This window comes from Poromitra crassiceps (genome assembly GCF_964638095.1).
Source record: "Poromitra crassiceps genome assembly, chromosome: 4".
Classification (NCBI taxonomy): domain Eukaryota; kingdom Metazoa; phylum Chordata; class Actinopteri; order Beryciformes; family Melamphaidae; genus Poromitra; species Poromitra crassiceps.
In genome coordinates, this window is record NC_139626.1 from 36,802,984 (window position 1) to 36,827,771 (window position 24,788).

General features: G+C 43.7%; 1 protein-coding gene across 3 annotated transcripts; it reads right to left on the minus strand.

Moving 5' to 3' along the window:
* Window positions 1-2,571: 2,571 nt before the first annotated feature.
* aimp1a (aminoacyl tRNA synthetase complex interacting multifunctional protein 1a) lies at window positions 2,572-24,560 on the minus strand. Of its 3 annotated transcripts, none has more exons than XM_083634907.1 (7): window positions 24,469-24,560; window positions 18,520-18,650; window positions 17,232-17,345; window positions 15,781-15,927; window positions 10,672-10,880; window positions 6,693-6,861; window positions 2,572-2,862 (listed from the first exon to the last, which is right to left on the minus strand). In XM_083634907.1, coding segments are annotated over exons 1-7 (939 nt in total). In that variant the 5' UTR covers window positions 24,471-24,560; the 3' UTR covers window positions 2,572-2,695. The 3 variants fall into 3 exon arrangements, with proteins under 3 accessions (XP_083491033.1, XP_083491032.1, XP_083491034.1); XM_083634906.1 differs by having other exon boundaries at window positions 10,672-10,883; XM_083634908.1 differs by lacking the exon at window positions 24,469-24,560 and adding an exon at window positions 22,199-22,217 and having other exon boundaries at window positions 10,672-10,883.
* Between the last annotated feature and the right edge of the window lie 228 nt (window positions 24,561-24,788).

A 24,788-nucleotide genomic window follows, 5' to 3' on the forward strand; every position in this document is an offset into this window, starting at 1 on the left:
TTTTTTTATGTTTTTCAACTTCACAACTTTGTTATTTATATGAAATACCAGAACACAAGAAGGCCTAATTTGGGACCTAGCCTTGTTGAATAAATGGTGTCAGGATACACTGGTGCATCTGGACATGAGGTCAGTGTTGTTCCAACACTTTAAGTGAATTGGCGTGGGGCGTTTTTTAATTTTCTATTGGCACGTATACACAATGAAATGGATCAGCAGTGTATACATCATTTTTTTTAAGACTAAGGTTTGTGGAAATGTGTAAAAAACAACACATTTATCAAGTTGACAGGTCCGTACACACATCCAAAAGGTCTTGAAGTAATCAAGAAACACACGAAGTCTTGATTCACATCAAATCAAATCTTGCAATATTGAAGTGCAAATCATACTGTCCGGTATGAATCACGACTTTTATCCCAGAAATTCACATTCCATCTTAAAGACCTGTCATAGTTTGACTTTCACGCCTTGCCGCAAACTGACGTGGCTTCAGAAATGAGAAATATATTCCTTATGGCCCCTGCCATTTCATGATGATCTGGCTCTTGGTCACCGTTTGCAGAGTTCATCATGGACATCTTACAGGCCAGTAAATCACAGAAATACCCCAAAAAAATATTGTTGCTTGGTAATCATAGCTACAAATCCTGGCATCAAACTGGTGAGTGAAGTTCTCTCACACACACCTACCAGTCAGGTTTTCCCTAAAATCATTCTTTCTCATTCCCTCCACATTAGTCCCAACTGAAGGTGCCACATTTGTATTTGTGTCCACCTCACTCTACCAGAGCCTGCTGGAATAGTTGTAGTCTGCCCCTGCTCAGCTCATGTTGAGGACATAACCTAGTGTAGAGAGGAAAAGGTAAAGTGGTGGGAATGATCTTGGTCCCTCTTCATCTTGGTTTGTGGGGCTGAAAACCAAACAGTAAAAAAGTCTGGAGCAGAGGGGATGGCTGCAGCTGAGCATGACAAGTGAAAAGGCCTTTTTAATCACAGAGCACGTGCGGTGCGTGAACCCAACTAATCGTGAAACCAACAATCATGGCCCCAATTACTGCCATAGTTGACCACATCAAGGGCCGAGCAGCCCGCTCTAGAGTCAACACGTACTCTACTGTACATGTGACGCCGCTTCCAAATAGAGGCTGTGTTGAAATAGTGACGTGCGGATCGCTCTCTGGCCGGAGATAATCAGGCCAGCGCTGATACTAAGCAGACAGTCCGATTACGGACTATACATTTCACTAGCCAGGGTGTAATAAGAGCAGATCATTTATTTGTGCTACAGGAATAGGTGACTGTCTGTTACGGTAGGCTATACTGCACACAATACCAGGCCACCAGCTGAAATATCAATTAGGCACGTGGTCTGCAATCCTCTGACTCAAAATATCCTGGAGTGAAATTTCTTTTGGTCTGGTGATGCTCCTTGTGGCCACAGAAAACCCAGAAAGAACATTGTGGTTTAGGTGAGAATAAGCTTTAGTGGACGTCTACTACCAAAGTTGTTGCCTGTGATCATTAGACCCAATTGGAAGGTTTTTGTGTTCCAAATGTCGATGTCTACCGGTACTTTAACGTTCATAGGGGGTCATGGAAGGACAGATAATGAGTTTCAAAACCTATAACCACCAAAAGGAAACTGATGGAGGGCAATCATGCAAGTGTTTGAGCACTAGAGTTGGACTCCATCTGTGTACATGCTACAGCAAAAACATATTGGCCTCCTCCACATTTTTCCATCAGAAGAAAAATATTTCTACCAATATTTTTTTTTTGGTTTAGGCTCCATGACAATAACTCAAAAATAACAAAATGTTTTTGCTCCATCACCCCAAGTAACCTCATCACAGAAAACAGATCCAAGAAAAATGTGCGGTGGAGCACGAGCACACAAAGAATATACAAAAGTCGCTATGGGCTGGAACTTAAAAATCACAGGCTGGGACAGTAAGCACAAGACTGTGCGATGCTCCACTTTGACCTGCGACAGATGTTGTGCAATGTAGACAGCCTTAATGAGTGTTGACAACATTCTAGGCCGAGGTAGTATAAATCAGTTTGATTTGAGTGTAAAGCACTGGGGTTTGTTCTGCAGACTGATACTTCCGGGGGTTTGCTGGGCAGACTTCTCTTTCAAAGGGACAACAACACAGAGCAAATGGCACTGACATCACAGAGGGCAGATTGAGATAATGACAGTGAGGCAGGAGATTGCAGTGCATGGGGCTGAGTACCATCTAAATAGTCCCTGCTAAGTGCTTGAGAAGACGATCTCTTTTCCCTGGGCTTTGTACTTTGTAGTACAACATGCCCATTTCATCTCCTGCTCATTAAAATGCCCGAGACTAGATGAAGTGAAACCAATGGATCCTCGCTCAAGACCGAGACGGCGAGCTGGAAACTCTAAATCAAAGTACAATCAAGCTAATGTGTCACAGGGCAAGAGACAAAGCAGGGAGATTGAAGCATAAACAAAACTGTATTGATCAACCGTGCCTTTATAGACCGTGGCAATGTCTATTTTAACTTATTTTTTACAAGACAGATTCTTAGGACACATTTTAAAGATAACTCCTTTATTGAACATCTTCAAAGCATTTTAAGCTACTTCCATTCATCATCCTGTTTCTCAACACCATAACCACCATCGTTGAAGAAGATTGCTAAGTAAACAAGCAGCTCTGTTATTTTATTTGATTCCGCTGTTGCTCATGGTTTGGGCTTTGCACACGCCCTTGCCGGCGACTTCAAAGGCAGATCCCTTGTAGGTTGCGACACACTGGTTATCCGTGCGCAGGTCTGGCTGGATCTGCTCCCACACCTTCTTCTTGGGGTTCAGCTCTTTGTCTGGCTCACCTGCAAAGAAGAAGACAGCTGGATCCATCAGAACGTTCTCTGTTCTCAACTGACCGAGGCAGGATTTCCGGATCTAATACTGATACTCGCACGTTTAAGCATGCATATATACTGTACACATTTTCAATCTGACTCCAACTCGTGGTTTTTTCATTCCACGTGCTCTGATCCTATCGGGTGTCATTTCAGCTGAAGCCAAGGCCAATAAACTGTGGAAACACTGTGGATAGGCCGACTTTCCAGCATGCTTTATTAGAGCATCAATGTCTTTTTAAAACTGTGCCATTTCAAAACACATCTTAAAATAAAGCCCATTCTAAACAAACTATTGTTCTTCTCAACTTTAATTCAAAACATATAAACAAAACTTTTCCTATTCAAAACACTCCATCCAGAGAAAATAATTAAGGGAGGCCCTCCGACTTTCCTGATGGCTTTGTTTTGATGTCTGGTATTTGTGTGAATTCATAACCGGTGCTGGCTTGCTTCTGTTGGGTGTCAACTTTTTCCTTTTCTCCACAGCCCTCTCGGGGTATGAAGAAACAAATGTGTTTCATTTCCCTGGGCCATGCGTTCTCACAAGTTACAACACAAGAGTGGCAACAATTAGTTTGGATCAGAAGCGTGAAGGAGGTTTTGATGGGCAACTTAGGCACGCTCTTCAGTCGGAGCGGCGGCGATACTGGGTCCCATTAGCTGGCGAAACCTGGGTAATTACAACCATGTACTGACACCAGCCATGGATCCACACTAACTGACTGCACTATGGGCGGCGGCGGGAACAGGGAGGAAGACACGGAGAGAGCGGGAAATCTCGTTCATTCGCAATGCTTTTAAACACGTCATCCTCAGTTGACACCATATTATCCACAACCTGATGGCGTTCTGAATAAAATGTCACGCAATGAGACTTGAGTGTGCGGCAACACTTTATTTAGTTTTGGCCTTGGCCGGCACGTCGGCTTGGGTGTGCACTCTGTTCCATCTTTTCATATTGCTCTGCCGCTGGAAGCCAACAGCGACTCAACGCCATGGAAAACCAACAACCAGGCCCATCTTTGCTTTAGTCCTCCGTTTCTCTGCTCTCTGGTGCTCCAAGTTTTCAGTGAGGCTGTTTTGAATGTGTGTAACAACCATTAAAAAAAAAAAGTTCTGGCCAAGGGGAACCCTCATGAAACAAACAGCTTTAGGAGGGGCTGGAGACAGGGGGACAGCAGAGATGAAAGAGCCTTAGGAGGGGCTGGGGACAGGGGGACAGCAGAGATGAAAGAGCCTTAGGAGGGGCTGGGGACAGGGGGACAGCAGCGATGAAAGAGCCTTAGGAGGGGCTGGGGACAGGGGGACAGCAGAGATGAAAGAGCCTTAGGAGGGGCTGGAGACAGGGGGACAGCAGAGATGAAAGAGCCTTAGGAGGGGCTGGAGACAGGGGGACAGCAGAGATGAAAGAGCCTTAGGAGGGGCTGGGGACAGGGGGACAGCAGAGATGAAAGAGCCTTAGGAGGGGCTGGGGACAGGGGGGCAGCAGAGATGAAAGAGCCTTAGGAGGGGCTGGGGACAGGGGGACAGCAGAGATGAGACAAACAGCTTTAGGACGGGCTGAGGACAGGGGGACAGCAGAGATGAAAGAGCCTTAGGAGGGGCTGGGGACAGGGGGACAGCAGAGATGAAAGAGCCTTAGGACGGGCTGAGGACAGGGGGACAGCAGAGATGAAAAAGCCTTAGGAGGGGCTGGAGACAGGGGGACAGCAGAGATGAGACAAACAGCTTTAGGACGGGCTGAGGACAGGGGGACAGCAGAGATGAAACAGCTTTAGGAAGGGCTGGAGACAGGGGGACAGCAGAGATGAAACAGCTTTAGGAAGGGCTGGAGACAGGGGGACAGCAGAGATGAAACAGCTTTAGGAGGGGCTGAGGACAGGGGGACAGCAGAGATGAAACAGCTTTAGGATGGGCTGGAGACAGGGGGACAGCAGAGATGAAACAGCTTTAGGAGGGGCTGAGGACAGGGGGACAGCAGAGATGAAACAGCTTTAGGAGGGGCTGGGGACAGAGGGACAGCAGAGATGAAACAGCTTCAGGACGGGCTGGGGACAGGGGGACAGCAGAGATGAAACAGCTTTAGGATGGGCTGGGGACAGGGGGACAGCAGAGATGAAACAGCTTTAGGAAGGGCTGGGGACAGAGGGACAGCAGAGATGAAACAGCTTTAGGAGGGGCTGGGGACAGGGGGACAGCAGAGATGAAACAGCTTTAGGAGGGGCTGGGGACAGAGGGACAGCAGAGATGAAACAGCTTTAGGACGGGCTGGGGACAGGGGGACAGCAGAGATTAAACAGCTTTAGGATGGGCTGGGGACAGGGGGACAGCAGAGATGAAACAGCTTTAGGAGGGGCTGGGGACAGCAGAGCTGAAACAGCTTTAGGAGGGGCTGGGGACAGGGGGACAGCAGAGATGAAACTGCTTTAGGAGGGGCTGGGGACAGGGGGACAGCAGAGATGAAACAGCTTTAGGAGGGGCTGGGGACAGGGGGACAGCAGAGATGAAACAGCTTTAGGACGGGCTGGGGACAGGGGGACAGCAGAGATGAAAGCCTGGGCCCATGCAGTTGAGCTGTGGGTACTGGTACCACAGAGCTTCCCTCGTCATATATTCCACATTTCCAGAGGGAACTCCCAATTGTTCTTTAAATGAAGACATGACTCTAACAAGACCACACCTCTCCTCACCATGCTATCCAAAGAATTTTGCTTTGCCGACTGTGACCATTTTTTTTTTTTTACATGGTTTCTTGGACAATAGAGGTCTAAATCACAATCATATTGGCGGTGGGTTTCCCCTGTACCACTGTGGATGCTTTTTAACGTTATTGGTCTTAAAGCCACACTCATCCGAGATGGTGTTTGGAATACTTGAACGGAATGGCTGCCACTCTCATACTGTTTAGGTGATACGTTAATTTGCTGGGAATGGAGTGCATATGGTCCTCTCAGTTTTCCCACAGACGTATTTCCTATAGACTATGAGAAAAGAGCAGGTTGACTTCCCAACAGTAAGTGTTGATTAGCCTGTCAGTCAGCAGTCACAGGCCATTTAGCCACCAACAAACAAGAGCCCAGAGTCGTCTAATGAGAGCTTTCAGTGGGGTCTGAGCAGGCGTCATGACGGCTGTCTTCAAAGGAACGCCTGTTGACGTTTTTCTTTCTGGCAGCAAGAACATCCATTGGCATGATGCCAGCCAGTGGATGCCAGGCTGGTGAAAGTCTTTCAACGCGCTCAACTTGTTGACATTTATTAACAAGCCAGTCGGTTGCTGCATGAGTCTTTAGGCTAATCATGAGCATGCTTAAAGCTGCAATAAACAACATTTCCTGCCCCACTATAGAGGGTGGCAGAAATAGCTAAGCTAAAGCTAACCGTACCCTACGGAGAAGTGTCGTCAGTTACCAGTCTCTCTGACGGATCTTTCTCCTGCTGAAGGTTACCCACAGTGACAAGTCAAGAGGTAGTTAGCAAGTTTACTAGTTGAACACGTTCATTTGCTCACTTGATCGATTCCATAATTATGATATTTCCCCCCGGAAGGTGCAGAGTTAGTAAAAAACAACAACAAACAACAACAACTACTATTGAATGGACTGGGAGGAGCCTCGTTCCGGTGCTGAATTTGACAACAAGCTTTAGAAAGAGGTGAGAAAAGCAACACATCTGGCCTGTGTGTGTGTGTGGTTAATTGTCTATATCATTATGTCGCAATGAATCTCCACATAGCACACATTCATTACAGGGTCGGTCTGGTGTTGCTTATTGGTAAGGTCATTCAGTAAGACTACCTGGGAACTCCTGGAAGGTAACTCTGTCTCCGGGTACTGCACCACTGGGGGGGTCGAGGATCTCACAATTGTCTGGCGAGCTGGCACACATGACCATGGCCTGCGACACCACGCCTCTCATCTTGGCGGGCTTCAGGTTACACAGCATCACTGCCATGCGGTTCTGCATCTGTGGGGAACGGGGGGATAAGAACACGATGAAATAACATCTTGCAACCCATTTACCGTAGAGAATAGAGACCATGAAGAAAAACAAGTTAGAAGCTATTTATCATCGCAAAAAGAAAAAAAAAACACCTTCAACTAGTGTGGTCTGTACTTCTGGATTGAGGTTTTCTCAATCCAATTCACACAGGGGTGCCATGCCCAATCTTCTTATTTTGGATTATTGTGTCCTGGTTTGCCTCATTTCCTAAACCAAAGAGTGCAAACAGGAAAATACGTGACTTTTAAGCCTGGAGACGTCGGCGGGTTACCAAAAAGGCCAGAGGCGGTTTCCTTCAAAAGCTGAGAGGAAGAGGAACCCAGCATTCCATGAGATGGTACATACCAAAGCTCAGAAAGTAATCATACTTTTTGAAATAACTCCATGTTGTTATGATGGATTGCTTTGTCGTGACTTTGGTGGTGCAAGTCATTTTTCATCTCTAGGCAGTTCTGGCCAGCCGGGGACAGTACTGTATGTGGATGTCTTGTAAAAGTACTACAACTTGCATAACAGATTTTCCTACTTAAGACGAGAGACTACCAGACCAGTACATATAAAACCGTGCTTAAGAGCCATTTTACAATTAGCCCCGTTCTCAGACTAGTATTACATACTGTATGGGTGCCCAATATTCATTGTGATGTTCTGGACATCCAAGATGATTGCCCTAACACCCATAACGCCCTAATACCCCCTTTATTAACCTGTATTTATAGTCTCCCTGAGAGCAATACTCTCTCTTTTTCAGGAGCGACCTGCTTACTCACATTCACACACACATTCATACCTGGAAGCTGACCAGTACAACCACAGTCTGATCTGCTGGCCACTGAGCAGCTCCACTGGAGCGGTTGAGGTTAAGGTCTTTGCTAAAGGGAACCTCAGTGGTGGTAATGAGGAAGGGGCAAGCGCTGCCTTTTCACTTTCCCCACCCAGATTTATCCTGCCGTTTGAACCGATGACCTTCCGGTCACAAGCTCGCTTCTCTAACCTTTAGGCCACCACTGCCCAATTCCTGCATAAGTTTCACTCTTGCTTGAAAGAAATGGATAATAATGACTCATATAAACAAGAAATCAGTAAAAAAAAAAGAATTTTATTTTGTATTTATTGGCTCTCTATGTAATGGATGTATAGAGTCATCCAAAAACCAGCGGTAGCTTCACGAGCAATGTGTTAGGAAGAATTCTTGGCCTTGGCCTTTCGCGCTGCAGTCAGAGAGCACTTAATCAGCCATGCTACAAAATGCCATCATTGTCAAACAACCTAGCTTATTTAATAGGTCAAAGTCCATTTTATTTATTTATTTATTGGGCAGAATCAGACAGTGTTTAGTACACATGACTCCAGCAGGCATATGCTTCCATTTAGAGGAGATACATTGTATACTTATAATGTAGAAATGCAAGAATAATACAAAGGCTCTCTGGTTTAGGCTTGTGGAGAGACAAACTCAGAAATACTGTTGCCCATAAAAGTAACGGGTGCTTTTCCTAGGTGCAACATTCAACAAACAAATTAGTTTGCTTCAGGGACAAATCATAAAACCACGTGGAAAGCAAAATGAAAACCAAGGCTTTATGTACTGTAGATGCCCAAATCACCTACATAAAACATGATGTTACTAACAGAAAGCATCAGCACCAGTCTACCTAAACACTAAGTCACTTCAAATGGTCTAATAAATCCTTCAGAAGACCCCAGTGAGCCGTTAACATATACGGCGCTGCTTGTGCTTTTAGTGAGAACAACTCTGAAACGCAGTCTGTGGTCAAGGACTTAGAAAGCTAATATGAAAATCAAATGGCCATTATAGTCTCCGGTCTGCCTCACTCAAGACCTGCTAGACTCCTGTGTTACTCTGATGGAGAGCAGACTCCATTCCACTACTGTACATGTCGCTCGCTCGCTACAGGCCTAGTAACAAAGTGACAATCAAGTCAATATGTGAAAGAAATTGTAACAATACACATGCTGCTCTTGGGTGTGTTTTTTCTCCCAACCATGACTGTTGTGTTTCCGCCTACATGCATTCAGCAACAGCGGGCAGCCGGCGCTAAAAATATGGCCGCCACCGAATTACACTGTAAAAAAAAAGAAGAAAGAAAGAAAGAAAGAAAGAAACTAACGTTATGTTATTGTGCGCTACGGATGCTTCATATCCAAGTCAATTTGCACACCTGTGAGTAAAGTAAATAAACAAGAAACTTTGCACTTAGGTGATTACCTGATACTGTCAGCACAGCATATAGGTGGACAGGGAGGGCATTCCCCCTCCCCTGTTTTTTTGCCAAAATGAGAATGGAATGATTTAATTGTAGGACACTAGGCCAAATATATACATTTATGTAATGAGCAGAGTGATGCCTCTTCACTTGATCTGATGTAGCAGACCAGTCAGCCAAGTGCAGGGCCCGTTAAACTGTCAATCATAATGAAATAATTCATGGTGATCAACGAAGAAAAACATTTTAAGAAAAATATTAAAGCAATATCTTTCTTCAAAACAAAATGTTTTTTCGATGGGCTATGTTTAATTAAAAAGGGGGGAGTTATATTGTGAAAACATTACATCCCTATTGCCAAATACAATTTTATTGACTGTACCTCCTACTAGACAGGACAGGACTAGGCAGGGCGTGCATTGCAAAAAACATCTCCGTGTGCACGCTTCACAACCGCTGCTACAACTCCATCCTAGAGCATTTATTTTTTTACACTGCACAATTAGAAAGTCGATGATATTAGCAAGAGTGTGTGAGCAAAAGACTTAAACGTTCTGTGGATTTGGCTTTTCTTTGACCCCAGGCTTCCACCGATCACGCACACTCATTGATAAGCGTTAGCTACATCTCTTTTGGACATCTAGTTATATTGTGATGGCATCCAGAGCTGAGAGTTTCACAGGTTTTCCAACGTGTGTCGGATGAAAAATGCGATTACGTTTCCAAGACTTTCCATGGTGAGAGGCCTAAAGCAGCTGCCTAAAGAATGAAAATTGATACCTGGGATATTTGTGCTGTTTTTCAGCTCATAAATAGTCTGGTTTCCACTCAATTTCCTATGGGAAAAAGTGATGGCTTTTGTATTTTGCTACGTCAAAAGATGATTTACAAGCAGAGTAGTTCTGACTGGCTGGAAGCAGGCTGCGGGTCTAAGCTCTGCCATTGGCTCCGACCATTCCAGTCGGAGCGGAAAGGGATTTCCCTTCCACTCCCTGGGTGTCGCTCTCAAATGCCTCCGCCGCTGTGAAACAGCAACAACCACGCTAGCTTGCTAGCGTTGCTACATGCTGAAAATGGCAAGTTTTGAAGAAGATTTGGATTGTGCAATAATAAAGCAGGCCTGCTTGGTACTTTTGGTGGATGGCTGTAAAGAAAACAGAGCCTTTTTCCCACTAGACCACAGTGAGAGTAAGAGCAGCCAGACTCTCCTGCGTGGGTAGTACTGGATAGGCTGGCAAGCTTGACTACAAGCAGAGCTTTATTTTCATGCACAAAATGGTGCTCTAATCGTTTCTAAGCATTAAGCTGACCCTGGTGAACCAAGCTTGCCCTGTGAAGTGTCCACTTAGTATAGCAACTGGCAACCACCAACTAAATAAACTAAATCAATGTACTGTATGCATATGAATATCCAAATACATTCTGGGAGATTAATATGAGGGGACCAATTCACCAATTTATTCCTTGGCATAACCCTTCTTCTGTAAAAATGACATGATATTCCAGAAATTCCTTGACCAATGTAAACCCCAAAGTTGTGTTGTACCTGGTCCAGAGGTATGTACTTGACCAGCCCACTGACAACAGTCCTGGGAGAAGCTTCTCCAACGTCCACCTGCTCCACATAGAGCGTGTCTGCATCTGGGTGCCTCTCGGCTGTGACGATGCGTCCAACACGCATGTCTAGACGAGACACGTCCACCTTGGCGTCCTCCTGGCTGGGAGCCGCCTGCTTCTTCTCTGGTTTCTCCCCTACTGCTATCAAAAGAGAGGGAACTTTTGTTACAACAATCATGCAGACAGACAGTGGATTTAGCCTGAATAATCTCAAATACAATTTATCTGTTTCTTCTCACTTAATCTGCTCCATGCGGACGACCAAGTCTCTGATATGAATGTGCTTTGGAGTTGTGTGTTTTCAGCAGAGAGAAAGCCAGACAGTAGTGATTCATTAAGCTTTAAAGCAAGGCGATGCAGAGAGCCATCTTTGGGGGCTTTATGACAGACACAGACTGTATGTACTGTATATTTGGGCGCCGAGATTATTCCAGCCAAATGGTATCTTCTTTCCATTGGGATTTGAAAAAAGATCTGTATGGAAACTTTGCTGGGCAGCTGTCTGATTCAATTTCTTCCCAAAACCGAAAACAAAGCCCACCAATGACAGGCGCCAGGGTGGCATGCCTTTTATGCGATCGCTGCATGCACTTAAAAAAAAGAAATGAAAAAAAGAAAAAGAACACACAAAAAAGACATGGGACAATTAGTTTTCCACAACTTTCCACAGATCCTTCACTAAATCACAATACAAATACTCTATCTTGGCTGAAGGTGAATGCTACATGATCCAATGGCATGACAGATGCTTGTTCCTCAGAGCCAAAGTACCTTGGACTGAGTCGTCTGGTTTGCTTGCAGATGCTGATTCCAGCGGATTTTCTACTGATCAAATGATCACACGGTCAGACGGTCTTTTAATCATTCGTCTGTCCCACACCAGCTATGAAGAATAAGAATTCCAATCCCTGCATTTTGGATGCGATTCAACATTTCTCCACTATGAAATCTTTGCCCTGTTTTGATGACAGCACAGCAATGCAACATCCTCTGATTTACAGCTAGGCTTACAGATGGGCTTGTAGGCTGAAAGGCGATGATTGTTTGGAGGAGGTGGGAACACAGCTACATTAAAGTCTGGGGTAACACAGTATTACACATCCTAAAACAGTTCATCAACAGTCTATTAGGAGAGAGAAGAATCTCATTTACAGCTCTCTGACATCCGGGATCTAAGAAATGTCAGACACATCAATGAGTTTGTCAATGTCTCTGAATTATAACCCCACAAATACAGTAAAAATACAGGCACTATTATTTTCAATCTGTGCCTGATAGCTTTCTATCTATACCCAGATCGCTTAATGTTAGAACAGACAATATTTGACTGTTTTACGTTTAAGATAATTTTCTAACAAAAAACAAGGAAAACCCTGTCACAGAATTTCAAACACATTTCAAGAAATCAGCATTTTTACTACTACTACTACTACTACTACTACTACTACAACAACAACAACAACAACAACAACACTATATCAATGACATAATTCACTGAATCCCGACAGGTCTATGATCTGCGTGTGTCTGACCACAAGGTGGTCTCAATGGCCTTGGCATTCCTGTCGCCCGCTACTAAACCTAAGCGTCAAATGTTTTTGTGGAACTGGTAAAGCATCGACCCAGCTATCATCATGACGATGGACCTCCAGCACATCACCTGCCCAGCCTCGGTATCAGTGGATTAATTAGTGGAGCTCTCTTTGAGCAGTGTCTTTGATCTCCATGCCCCTGTCAAGACCTATGGTCAAGACACGTGAGGTCAGTTTTTCACGCTCTGTCCCCTGCTGGTTCACACATGAACTGCGGAAAATAAAAACAGCTGGGCGTGTCCTGGAGCGACGCCTCGGACATTCTGGGCTCACTGTCCACAAACTGGCGTTCTGTGAAACATCAAAGTGATTATTCCAAGTCCCTTAAAAGATGCTCGGTCACAGTTCTACTCCGACCTAATCAATAACAATCCTGGCAACTCTAAGCATCTTTTTTCCACCATAAACCATCTCCTGAAGCCAAAATCATCTTCCACAATTGCGGCTATGGCAGAGCGATGTAACGGTTTGATTGACTTTTTCAGAGCCAAGGTCAACAACATCCGTTCTCTGATGTCCAGCTCTTCCTCTCTACCTACCTCCTCCTGTCATCGGCCCCCTCTCTGGGAGCTTGCCATCTCTCCTCCCTTTCACTGGTGTCCAGCTGAGCCACGCGAAGGAAATCTTCAGGAAAATGAAACCCTGGACCAAACAGCTAGACACCAAGACACAACTTTGCTCAAGTCAAACATCCCCATTCTCAGCCCCATGATCACACAAGCTGTCAACCTCTCCCTTCAAACCGGTAGTGTTGTGTTATTATGAAACCCACTGCCCTCGTAGGAAAAAGACGCCCTGTAGATGTAGCATTCAAGCGCCAGGATTGGCCAGGCCGGCGCCCATGCAGATTGTTCTTCTGATAGCGTACCAGGTATTTTCATCTCACCTCAATCCGATATTTGAGGCAAGGTGGTGGTGGACGTGTCATGTAAATGTAACGTTAAGTTACCGGTTATTTTCATTATGCTAGCCTGTTGTGCGTTATTGTACAACACCAATGAGAAAAGTGGGAAGAGGTAACCAGTGTCATTCGGGTTTTAGCGTTAAATGGAAGTTACTGTCCTGCGTTCTGGCCATGTATTTTTCCCTTACTCCATTTCACGTTAAGGTTCTTCTGAATAGCAGTAATAGTAATATCTCTGCGTTTGCCGATCAGATGCCAGTGCAAATGCCTCTAGGGCGTTAATTCTGGGGCGTATTGGCTCGTTCGTAGCCAATCCTGGTGCTTGAATGCTGCGTAGGTGGGCACAGGGTGTGTTTTGACTCCAAGAGCAGTGGGATCCATAATAACGCGTTAGGTGTTCTCAAGGTTGCTGTCATCCGCCCCCTCCTCAAGAAGCCCACCATGGACCCAGAAGTTCTATCTCCAACCTCGCTTTCCTGTCTAAGGTGGTGGTTGTTTTTCAGCTCCCGGGACCACCTTAAACACAACACTATTTGAGAAATTTCAGACAGGTTTTTTCCCCGCAGCCCAATGCACTTTAAACAGCTCTGCTCAGGGTTATGAATGACCTGCTGATGGTAGCTGATGCAGGGGGCCCCCGTTTTCTTCAGATTCTCTGAGCGTTGCGTTTAATACTGTGGATCACATTATCCTCCTCCTAACGCGCCTCCACAGCACCACTGGACTGTCAAGACTCTGCACTTAAAGTGGTTTCAGTCCTACCTGTACCTTTCTTGCAGGACTGAGTTTGTCTCACTGCGAGGATGCAGGTCTAGATTGCTCCCACCTGTGGTGCTCCGCACGGGTCGGTTGTTTCGGCAGTCGACTCCATCCTGTTTACCCTCTACATGCTCACCCTTGGTCGTGTCATCAGTAGACATCGGATGTCTTTCCATTGTTTTGGTTATGACACCCAACTGTACATAAAAACTATATATACTGTATATATATATAGGCCTGGATGAGCAACAATTTCCTCCAGTTAAACAGCAGCAAAACTGAAGCTCTCCTTGTTGGCACTCCACACCATGTCCAGTCATCCAGCCCATACCGCATTAATCTTTGGCGGCCAGGAGGGCATCCCCCTCTCCTCCTCAGTCACTAATCTGTGTGTTCGGTTTGACGCTTACCTGACTTTTCATGACCATATAAAACATTGTGCAAGACCTCTCCTTCTACCAGCTCAAAAACATTTCCAAACTCCGCCCCACTCTAATACTGTCAGAGGCAGAGAAGCTTGTCCATGCGTTTATAATATCCTCAAGGCTGGACTACTGCAATGCACTCTTCACTGGAATCCCCGGCAGGAGCTTCCAGAAGCTCCAGTATATGCAGAACAGTGGTGCCAGGAGCCTGACGAGAGTGCGAAAAAATTGAACACATAACACCAACTGTTTACACTGCACTGGCCTTTAGGGTCAACTACAAAGTCCTGCTACTCACCAAACAAATGCACTAACAGATATGCAGCTCCCTACCTACAAAAAACTGAATTACTCCACAAACCTCCGTCCGCACTCTCAGTTCTACCAACAGCTTGCTCCTCTGGGCCTGCAGTACCAAGCGCCGCACCATGGGGGGGATAGGGCCTTCTGCTCGGCTGCATCACGCTTGCCTTCCTAACCATCTAAGGGCAGTGCAGACCCTGGACTCTTTAAAGACAGGCCTAAAAATATTTTTTATTCGAGAAGACTTTTTCAACTTTTGTTAGACACCTCTTAGCAATTTCTTCTTTTTTATTTTTATGTTTTTAACTCCGTAGCATTTTGAGATTCACTATGTATGAATGAAAAGTGCAGTGCATGCAGTACAAATAAAATTAATTATTATTATTATTATTATTGTTATGACAGTTCATTTTTGCTTTGGAGTTATGCATAATCCTCAGGATGACTCACAGCCACACAACATCAAATCAGAATCCGACTAGGCGTTCATTACTGTTTATATTGCATAAGGATGCGTCTGCTCATAGAAACGAGATGTAGCTTATAATAACTCATAAAAGCAATCCAAACAGTCACTGGGCCCATAACAAACAAAGCTTCAGTGATCATGTTTCCACTGAGTCTTAAACTATAAACTTGGATCATCACAAGATATCCCTACCTCCCATCCATTATCTCCAGATATTAGAAATTCAGATGGAGGAACCTGTTAGAAGAATGTCAAATGGCTTTTAAAGCAGCGAGAGCTGCATCCAGCCAAATGCTGATGGAAAAACTGGATCTTAAATTTGAGAGCTCAATTTCCAAAAGGAGAGAGCTTTCAGAGAGGACTAAATAAATCCCTCCTGACTGAGAGGTGAGCAGCACTAATGGCTCCACTTTTATTGCGCTAACAAATTGAAAATGAAATATGATGATATGACCAATCTAAAGAGCCCTTGCGTCGGTTTCTAAAGCACATTGTAATAGACATGAAACCGTGTAATGCGATTCCTAATAGAACCTTGCATTTGGCCATATTTTTCCCCCCATCAATTTTTTTGCTGTGCCATTACCTTTTTTCTCTGGTTTCTTCTTCTTGCCTTCATCTTTGGCAGCGGCAGCAGGGGAAGTAGAGAGGGCGGGGCCTGAGGGTTGAGGAGGAGTGGGTTTGGAACTGCACTCGACACGCGTCTCACCTGATGGCATGGGCACATCTAGCACTACAGGAAGGGCAAAGGGGGGAAATAGCTTTTTTAATAGGGGATGAGAGTTATCGTCTGCCTTTTTCCCTGCCATCTCTGGTGACTGATAGCCACCTGGTTTCCCAAACGTCATGTGCGAAAAGAAGGAAAGCACAATACAGACCAAAAACTACTTTGTAGTTCTCCCTTTTCACGCACCGAGTTGGTTTTTAGCAACATAATTCGCTGAAAGGATACAGAAGGAGTTTTATTTATATACCCAGCGGGAGGACTGGTCTCCTGATGCAAACAGTTTTGATGGGAAAATGACACAGTGTCCAAGTTGATGGAAACCAGGAAATGGAGCCATAAAGCAGGGAACAACATCCTCAATAACCTCCTTCATCTTCATCATCATTTGAGGCGCCTGGTGTTTGTATTCCTACAAAATCTAGTGCCCCTGTCTGACAAACACTGGTTTGTAGGCACACCACTGTCACCATAATGCTTTTAATTACCTTAATTCTAGGCTAGGACCTGACATCGGGACCTTTCTTACCTTGGACTCTTGGGCATTAACCTTTAAAATACTGCTGGCAATGTGGCTAATTTGAGATTGACCGTCAATCGCCACGGCTTCTATCCCCAAGTTGCGCAAATGGTATGTCTCAAGGCCTTGAAGTCTTGACTTGTATCCAATAGTTTGTTTTTCTCATCTCAATTACAAATCAGTTAAGCCAACTGAAATCCCCTTCAAAAAGCTCCACGCTTATCCACGCTTTGATTAAGCTATTTTATGGCACCTTAAAGTCATTGAAATTAAACCCAAAAATAAACACCACAATTAGATACGTGGAAAACATCATCTCGGGTGTATTTGAACGCATTCCTCGAGTCTTCCAAAGCAAACATGTTGAGAAGTTAAACAGATTATTTCTTCTTCCCCCCTCAGCTTCTTTCTGGAAAACATTACACGTGTGTTCATGATCTGAGCTGTGTTTGCCCTTGAGTGTCAAAGTATGTCAGAGGCACGATAGCTGAGAGACATGCTCTCCCCATCGCACCAATGGGTATTCTTGGATCGCTATGGTTGTTTATATAAAAAACAAAACAGATCTGGTTATAATAGGCTGAGGCGAGAATGCAGAAGATGTTATCATTGATAGCACAAACCAAACAATGCTCTAATGAGCAACAACTGACGTCTAAATGTTTCCAAGTCAGGCAGGCACAGCCTCTTCTATAACTAGATCTACTGGCTAAGAACATCAAGGTCTTTCTAAAGACAAACACACATCTGATCTCCGAGGGAAGTCTTTCTTGGGAAGCGGGTGCTTACATACCTCCCCTCGTCTTTTCTTTCTCCAGCAGCTGCTTTTTCAGTTCCTCAATGTCATTCTTCAGTTTGGAATTCTCCAGCGCCAGTCTCTTCTCTTCTATGACGTTGGCCTGGACAACTGCATAAAGGCAAATTCCAGTTAGACTCATAGCGCCCCACACCATTACATAAAATAAAACGATATTTCACCATCCCACAGGAAGTTATAGGACTTTTTCCACTGGTCTCGCCAACACTTTTAGTTGGTGGCCGGCACCAGCAGATAATTTGGTGGCACCGATATTTTAGTCCAACGATTGCTGCACACCCGGTAATTAACGTGTTGGGCTATTGAAATATGTTGCCCATTGAAATGAATGTGTCTAGAATGTGTCAATTGGATAAACATGGTACAGAAGTTAATGATGCAGGCGATATGTTTTAAATTGATCACCAATCATGGTGAGGTGAATTCTCATTTGATTTGAACCAAAATGTCTATCACAGACAGGCAATGCTGTTTTTCACAGTATTATGACAAAGCTGAAAACTTGTTCTTCGCATAACCCAAACAACTGACACTTGGCACTGATAGGTGAACTCTGTAATAAAAAATATAAAAAAAAGCCCAGTTGTACATGCATGATCAATGTTCTATCTTACCTGACAACAATGACTTTGGAAACAGGACTCCGTAATTGCATAGTGCATTATTGGATTAGTACAAATCAAAGTGACAGGCTACTGGACAGAGGTATATGCAGCGGTCTCGCTTGGTTTCAGGAAATGTTTCTCCACCAATCAAAACTAAGCAAGTTATGCGTGAAACCTCTGGGTGATTGACTTTTTTTTTCAAATATTTTTTCAAGCCTAAAACTAACAGTTTTGCATCTAATTATAGTCTACAGGAGGCATTAGAATCTGTGTGTTCGTCTTAAGAACAGGGTTCATATTAAGGTTGCTGGCCTACTAATGTGAAATACAAACCTATTGGAACTTCACTCGTTAAATTATACGATTATTAATAAAGTCTGTAGCCAGTTTTTCAGCCACACATTAAATCACTTCTAAGGTCAGTACAGATATGTAATTTACCATTCAATGAACATGGAATAAAGCCTTCAACATACAAATTCTTGCCTGTTGATACAGTGTCAAGATCAAATTTGTTGCACAAGTTTAGAATGTATAATAGAATACTATATTACGAGCCTAAATATCTATAGTTGATCATTCATAATAAGAATGTGCTTATAATGCCTTGGCTGAGGAACTTGTGTCTATGTGTTTTAGTGTTTGGTGCTCTCGCTTACCGGCTTTCTCCTTGAGCAGCTGGACTTGCTGTTTGAGGTACTCGATGATCTGGTCCGCCTCGGACGCTCGCTGCTCCAACCTCATCAGGGGATTGTGACTCGACATCTTGACCAAGGACCGAGCGAGGAACCTGAAGGACGCAAATACGCATGGCCGTCACTACCTGAAGCATTCATAAAGCATAATGCTGATTCGGAATTGTCATGATGCTGTCACACTCTCGGGCTGGCTGACCAAAGTGAAAGTCTGGCATCTGTCCACAAGGCACGCTGAGAAGACAATCAGAGGCAAATGTGTTGATCGTCATAAAAAAAGAGACAATAAATCAGCTAATCCCTGCTCTCCCCACTCAGGAAATTCGGAAGGTTAGCGCCGTTTCTTTCCAGAGCAGCTGCTCGGAAACCTCAAAATTGCCGCGACAAATTCCAGGTCAAGTTGGTCAAACCAAATTCCCCAATGAATGCAGCAGAAGAGCCAAACCATCTGACAGTAAATGAAATATACTGTCCATCAAGTTGATTCCATTCCTATCTGCCTTTAATAGGCACAAGTGGTGAAATCACATTCAACAAACTAGTTTATCCTTTAAGACATCAACGCTGCGCACATTCGGTTGTAGGGCTTAAGTTCAAAAGGGATCAGACAGTCTCGTGCCACTCCACCAAAATGCAGCTGGACGACACCAGTTTGGGTTTTGGTGTAATGTGCCTTTAACATTTTGAGCTGCTTGGCAAATTACCTCTTCTACCAAAGAGGAAAAGAAGGATTTTAACAAGACTAAGGCATGGAGAAGAAAAGGTCTTGCACATAGTATAGGGAGGCGCTGGAAAACAACAGCTGGCCCGAGATGAAAACAAAATGTTGGGGGATGAGGAAATTAGAAACACAAAAGAGCTGGAGTTGATAATATCGAGGATCAAAGCATTGTTTTTTCGACAAACTGAATTGATTTAAACAGGACCAGTGGTGGAGTAATATAACAAGAGCCACAAAAAGGCTGATCTCAGTTGGATAACCTCTGAAAATAGGTCCTGGATCTTCTGAGGTATGGCCCACAGCTTGCACAGGTCATTTCCGCCTTGGATTGCAGACAGAATAGACAAAGGTGTTAACACCGTTAAACTGATATTATGACTGAGGACTGACGCAGGCCTTTCAGAGGGACATCATCACAACTGACTTCTATTTCAGAAGGCTCCAATCCAGCTTCATTTAACTGTGTCTTGGCTGTATGGAAACTGAAATATCAATGTTTCATCTCCTGGTTTTGTGACTGTATAAACTAGGGGTGTCAAAAATAATCGATTATAAGATGCATCGCGATGCGGACGTGCACGATTCTGCATCGATTCACAAATGTCAAAAATCGATTATATATATATATATATATATATTTTATAATCGAATAAAATATAATGGAAGTACATGCAATTGTTTATTTGGATCATAATACAATGCAATTCCAAATGCACTTTTATTTTAAAAGTAGCCACACAGTGAGAAAAAAGAGAGTGAGAAAAAATAAATCATGTATTGGGAAAAAAAGTGATGCATCGATTGAAGATGCATCGATAATCGTAATCGAATCGTAGCCCTCTGAGTCGTAATCGAATCGAATCCTGAGGCCAGTGAAGATTCACAGCCCTAGTATAAACTATAACGTATAAACTTATCAGTTGGCCAATAATGTTACCAGACGGTCGACATTAATGTGGAATGTAGACAGTGGAGAGTTGGTGCTCAAGTGACAGAAGACATTCTGACAACATCCATTCTGAGGCCTTGTTTACACTGCAACGCTCCCTGCATAAAAATGGCAGAGTGGAATTCTTTGATAATGCCACCCTTACTGTCGCCGTGTAAAGTTCAGGTGATGATACAGCCCCCCTTCACCATGGACATTGGACAATGATAGACAATATAGGATCATTGATCTTCTAGCCCAATACAGCCTTATGGCACAATGAATTGCATTGGCATTCAACAAACATGATAATGATTTGCTAAAAACAGATAATCTGCGTTAAGTGCCCGCTACTAACGTCACACATATTAATCACTCCCGCATTAAATAATTGAAGACAACTCATGGCCAGATGCATTTCCTCAAGTCCCAATTGTGCTGCAAAGAAAAATGTCTTTTTTATGGGGCTTTACTGGGTTTTTATTCTGTAATCCAATCTGGAGCATTACCATTTGTGACTTCTGTGTCACTCTATCATGTCCTACAAAGCTAAATCAAGACAGAATAGAGGAAGCTAGGCGTTTTTACTTTCAAAATAAAAGTAATAATTTATAACTGGGTAAATAAAAATCAGGGCCGTGACGCCACCGACTCACTACGAGTTAAAATTGACTTTTAGCTGTCTGTGTTCTATATGTCTTCTGTGTATTTCGGATCACACACACACAAAAATGTGCAACATGCATCAATAAGGCTATTAGTTTATTTAATTACCATTATTGTGAAGGTTTTAACCGGAAGTTTCAATGTTATTCTGGCTCACTTGATGCTGCTCTGAGTTTTTTGCGACTTCAGTCTGCACGCAAATCATTGTCACAAACGCTGTGTGTATAAATGCGAAATCGAATGTGAGAACGCAATGCGAGTTTGCCGTTTTATGCAGAGAGCGTTGCCGTGTGAACAGGGCCTAAATCTCCTAAAGGCAAGACTGGTTTGCTTAGTCACACACTTCACAATGGTACATGCACCTATGCAACGTCTAAATCTGCTTTCAATACAATGGACATCGGGATATTTCTAGCTCAAGCTCATATAATATCATTGGCAACCAATAACAGGCGGCGCTGTGGCTCATCTTGTCCAAGATGGCGACGGTCAAAATGACAAACTACGTCTATATTTTGATATCGTTTATGGAGCAAACATACCAAGTGTGTCGCCCTTAGATGTCTATGTCCTAATAAAGGAGGGGGTCAGGGATACTTCCCCAGCGAAATAAAAGTCAAGCATGGCAGCACCACCTGAAGGTATTAAAAGGACCTACAGTACAGAGCCTTTCATTTAAAAGATAATCGTATCGTTCAGCTTTCAGCGCCAGATAAAGTCTGGTGTCTTCAGCACAAACAAGCCTTCCTCATATTTGCACTTTAATGGGATCATTTAGGCTTGCCTGAACAACTAAGTGTAGCGGGGTTCACTCTGCGTTGTGTGTGGTAATGAGGACGCTACGACGACGACTGGGTAGATGTATCGGTATCTGTATTGAGCAATAATGGACAATAATGATACTAGAAAATAATGTACATGAAAGTGTGCAATTCTCCTTTAAAATAAATAAAAACAAAGTACAAACACCGAACATACCGGTATTGAGCAACAATGGATCAGGATCAGGATGCAGGTCTCAACAGGTCTGCATATTATTATGCTCAACAGCGCCTGTTAATCACCGACAATACTCTACCCTCAATACATGACAGTGGTGGAAATCTTGTAAACTGTGCAACACTATAAAGACTGAGCAACGACAGGTAGGCTACAACAGTTCCTTTCATGTTTTCTAGAAGTTTGATGCACAGAAATGAACAGCAAAAAGCATGGAAATTGCAACACCAAATGTAATTACAGGCATCAACAATACCATCGATGGTAGGTAAGAAAGACTATTTATATGGTAATTAACCAAAACAGCAACAGGACATAGGAATGCATACCGTCACTCTCAAAGTCCAGAGCAGAATGAGCGCACAAACTGGTGGGTTGCGGAAGCTCTGCACGCAATGGACTGGTCCATCCCGACCAATTCTTCCTTACATTGAATACTCAAATACTAAACGTGATGGGCAAACTCTATCTACTTTGCAATGACTTCCGAAATATACATTCTGTCATTAAATGACAGTGTCCTGTAAAGAATTCATACGAGAACCAGGAATTAATATGAGAACTAGGAAGTCACCCATACAAATACACAGAATGGTTTGGACAATCTACTCTGACTTTCAAAATAAGAGTCTCCTGTATGCTTAATAGTGCAGATGAAAATAAATGTCCAATCTAGGGTAACAACATGATGACACTGCTACATAAGTCCAAAATCATAGTCAATTTATTAAAATACAAGTGCTCTAGGCTAGGGCTTTCTAGGTGCTTGGGTGGAGTGGTGGGATCATAATTCCCCTAAACACTACGAAAATGCTTCAACGTGAATGAACAAATAAATCAACAAACACCACATAGCACGTAATAATTAATTGTGAAATTTGTCAGATAACATATAAAAGGCAACAGTGATAACTATGGTCTTCTTCATAAACTGTGAGATGCAAGGTACCAATACGATGTCATAAATAGTGACAATGCAGCTGTTCGGGTTCGACAGCAACTTCACTCGTAGTTTCCCAGACTTCCCCAGACTTCCCACAGTTATCAAGAAAAGGAACTGACCCACTGACTGTATAATATGGATAATGCGTTGCCGCACTCCACTTCCTACCTCTATGCAAAAATGAAGCCAAAACATCTTGTTTCAGCGAGATGCCATCTTGCTTGTTTTAACACCATTTGGAACCGGAGTCTGCCCAGTAGAGTCAGGCTGAACCCCCTAAAGCCCAATTTATGCTTTGTCTGCCGACACTTTTGCAACGGTCGCCGACAGAAATGAGGACTTGAGTCGACACTTTTAAGTGTCGGCGAGCAGTGTCTGCTACCTAGTGAAATGTCTAGTGTCGCTGACATAGTATCGCGCAAGTCTGATTGGCTATAGAGGGCACGCGCTTGACTTCCTTGTTTTGGTTTTCGCTCGATTGAAATGAATGAACGTGTCCCCACTATTTTTATCAGCCGGTCCTTGATGTATGACTTCGTGAAAATCACAAAGAACATCGTGACCAACTCCCCAGAGGGTTTCCCTGTGCATTCCCTCTCTTCTCTTGGCTGTCTGCACTTAATAGCGTTCGAATGTCACGTGACCGCTGAACCGAGGAGAGAAGCATAAATGCAACACCATGAGCAACACTTTCTTTTTCGTCTGCCGCTGCGACCATGTGCTGAGCGACACTTTGTAATATGTCATAAGACGATTTTGGTCAATAATGTCACTGATGATATCACAATGTCTATGACATCATCATCGGTGATGTCATCAGTGACATTGAAGAAGATCAATCATCTTATGACATCCAAAATCCTATCCCTTGTTTAGTATATCTGAATACAAACAATCATGATTAAATTAAGATTGCATACTACATAGGCCTAATTGAAACAAGACTATCTATAATTTAAGCATCATGACTGAATGTATATGGTAAGCTTGATTCGAGCTGAAATGGAAAAAAGGCATTAGTGTGTGTGTGTGTGTGTGTGTGTGTGTGTGGGTAGCAGTTGCACATTCTTGTCCTTTTACTAGCATTGCTTCACCATGCTTTACTGTCCCCACCTTCAAACATACATGCTATTTTTCCCCACACTCATTCTTTCAGTTTCTGTCTCACTCACCCATGTGTTTCTCTGTCTGTCTGTCCCACACGCACCCTCCCCCCCCCCAATTAACGCGCGCGCGTGTGTGTGTGTGTGTGTGCAGCGTGCGCGCGCTGTTTAGTTTCAGTTTCAGTGGTTTCAGTCATATGATGAAATGAAATGAAATGTGATGAAATCACACATGAAGATTAGTTCAAAATGATTTACAACATACAATTTCAGAAGAAAGAAGCAATCTATCATTAACGTTACATTTTGGAGTGGTTTCCTGAACAAGTAAAGTTGTAATGCATCCTGGTTAAAATTGCGTTAGCAAAGCTAGCTAGTCGGTTCATCCCTCATACTGGTGGTTAAACTGATAGAGAAACTAAGTCTAGGTCTTCTTCTTACGTTATGTTAGCAATAGTTAAAGCTAGAAGACGTTTGGTTGGCAGTTCAAACCGTTATACTAGTAGCTAGTAGCTAAAGCATTAAGATACAGTACATTGTTTTTTAAACTTACATGGACTCTAGCCTCCAGCCACAGACACGTTTCAGTGAGCGTTGTTGACAGACACCTGCTTGCCCTAGCTGTGCAGCTGTCAAACAGGCAGGCAGGCAGGCAGGCACCGTAGAGCGAGCTGTTCAGGCCCCAGTGGTTAGATCTGTATACTGTCTGGATAGGATACATGCCCATACATCTGCGTCGTTGACATCCGCTGTCCACGTTATACAGATCGACTGCTTTGTCGCAATTTAAGGAGTCAATTCCAATCGCCTGTGTGATTTCTACAATCTGAAACTGACTCGTCAAAAAATACGAAAATTCCACCAGTAAGAACT

What these genes read in the sequence shown, in the direction of transcription:
- aimp1a (XM_083634906.1), bottom strand. An exon ending in GAAAGAAAAGACGAGGGGAG is followed by an intron (nt 15,928 to 17,231) that starts GTATGTAAGCAC and finishes CCCTTCCTGTAG; the next exon opens with TGCTAGATGTGCCCATGCCA. An exon ending in TACCTTCCAGGAGTTCCCAG is followed by an intron (nt 2,863 to 6,692) that starts GTAGTCTTACTG and finishes TCTTCTTTGCAG; the next exon opens with GTGAGCCAGACAAAGAGCTG.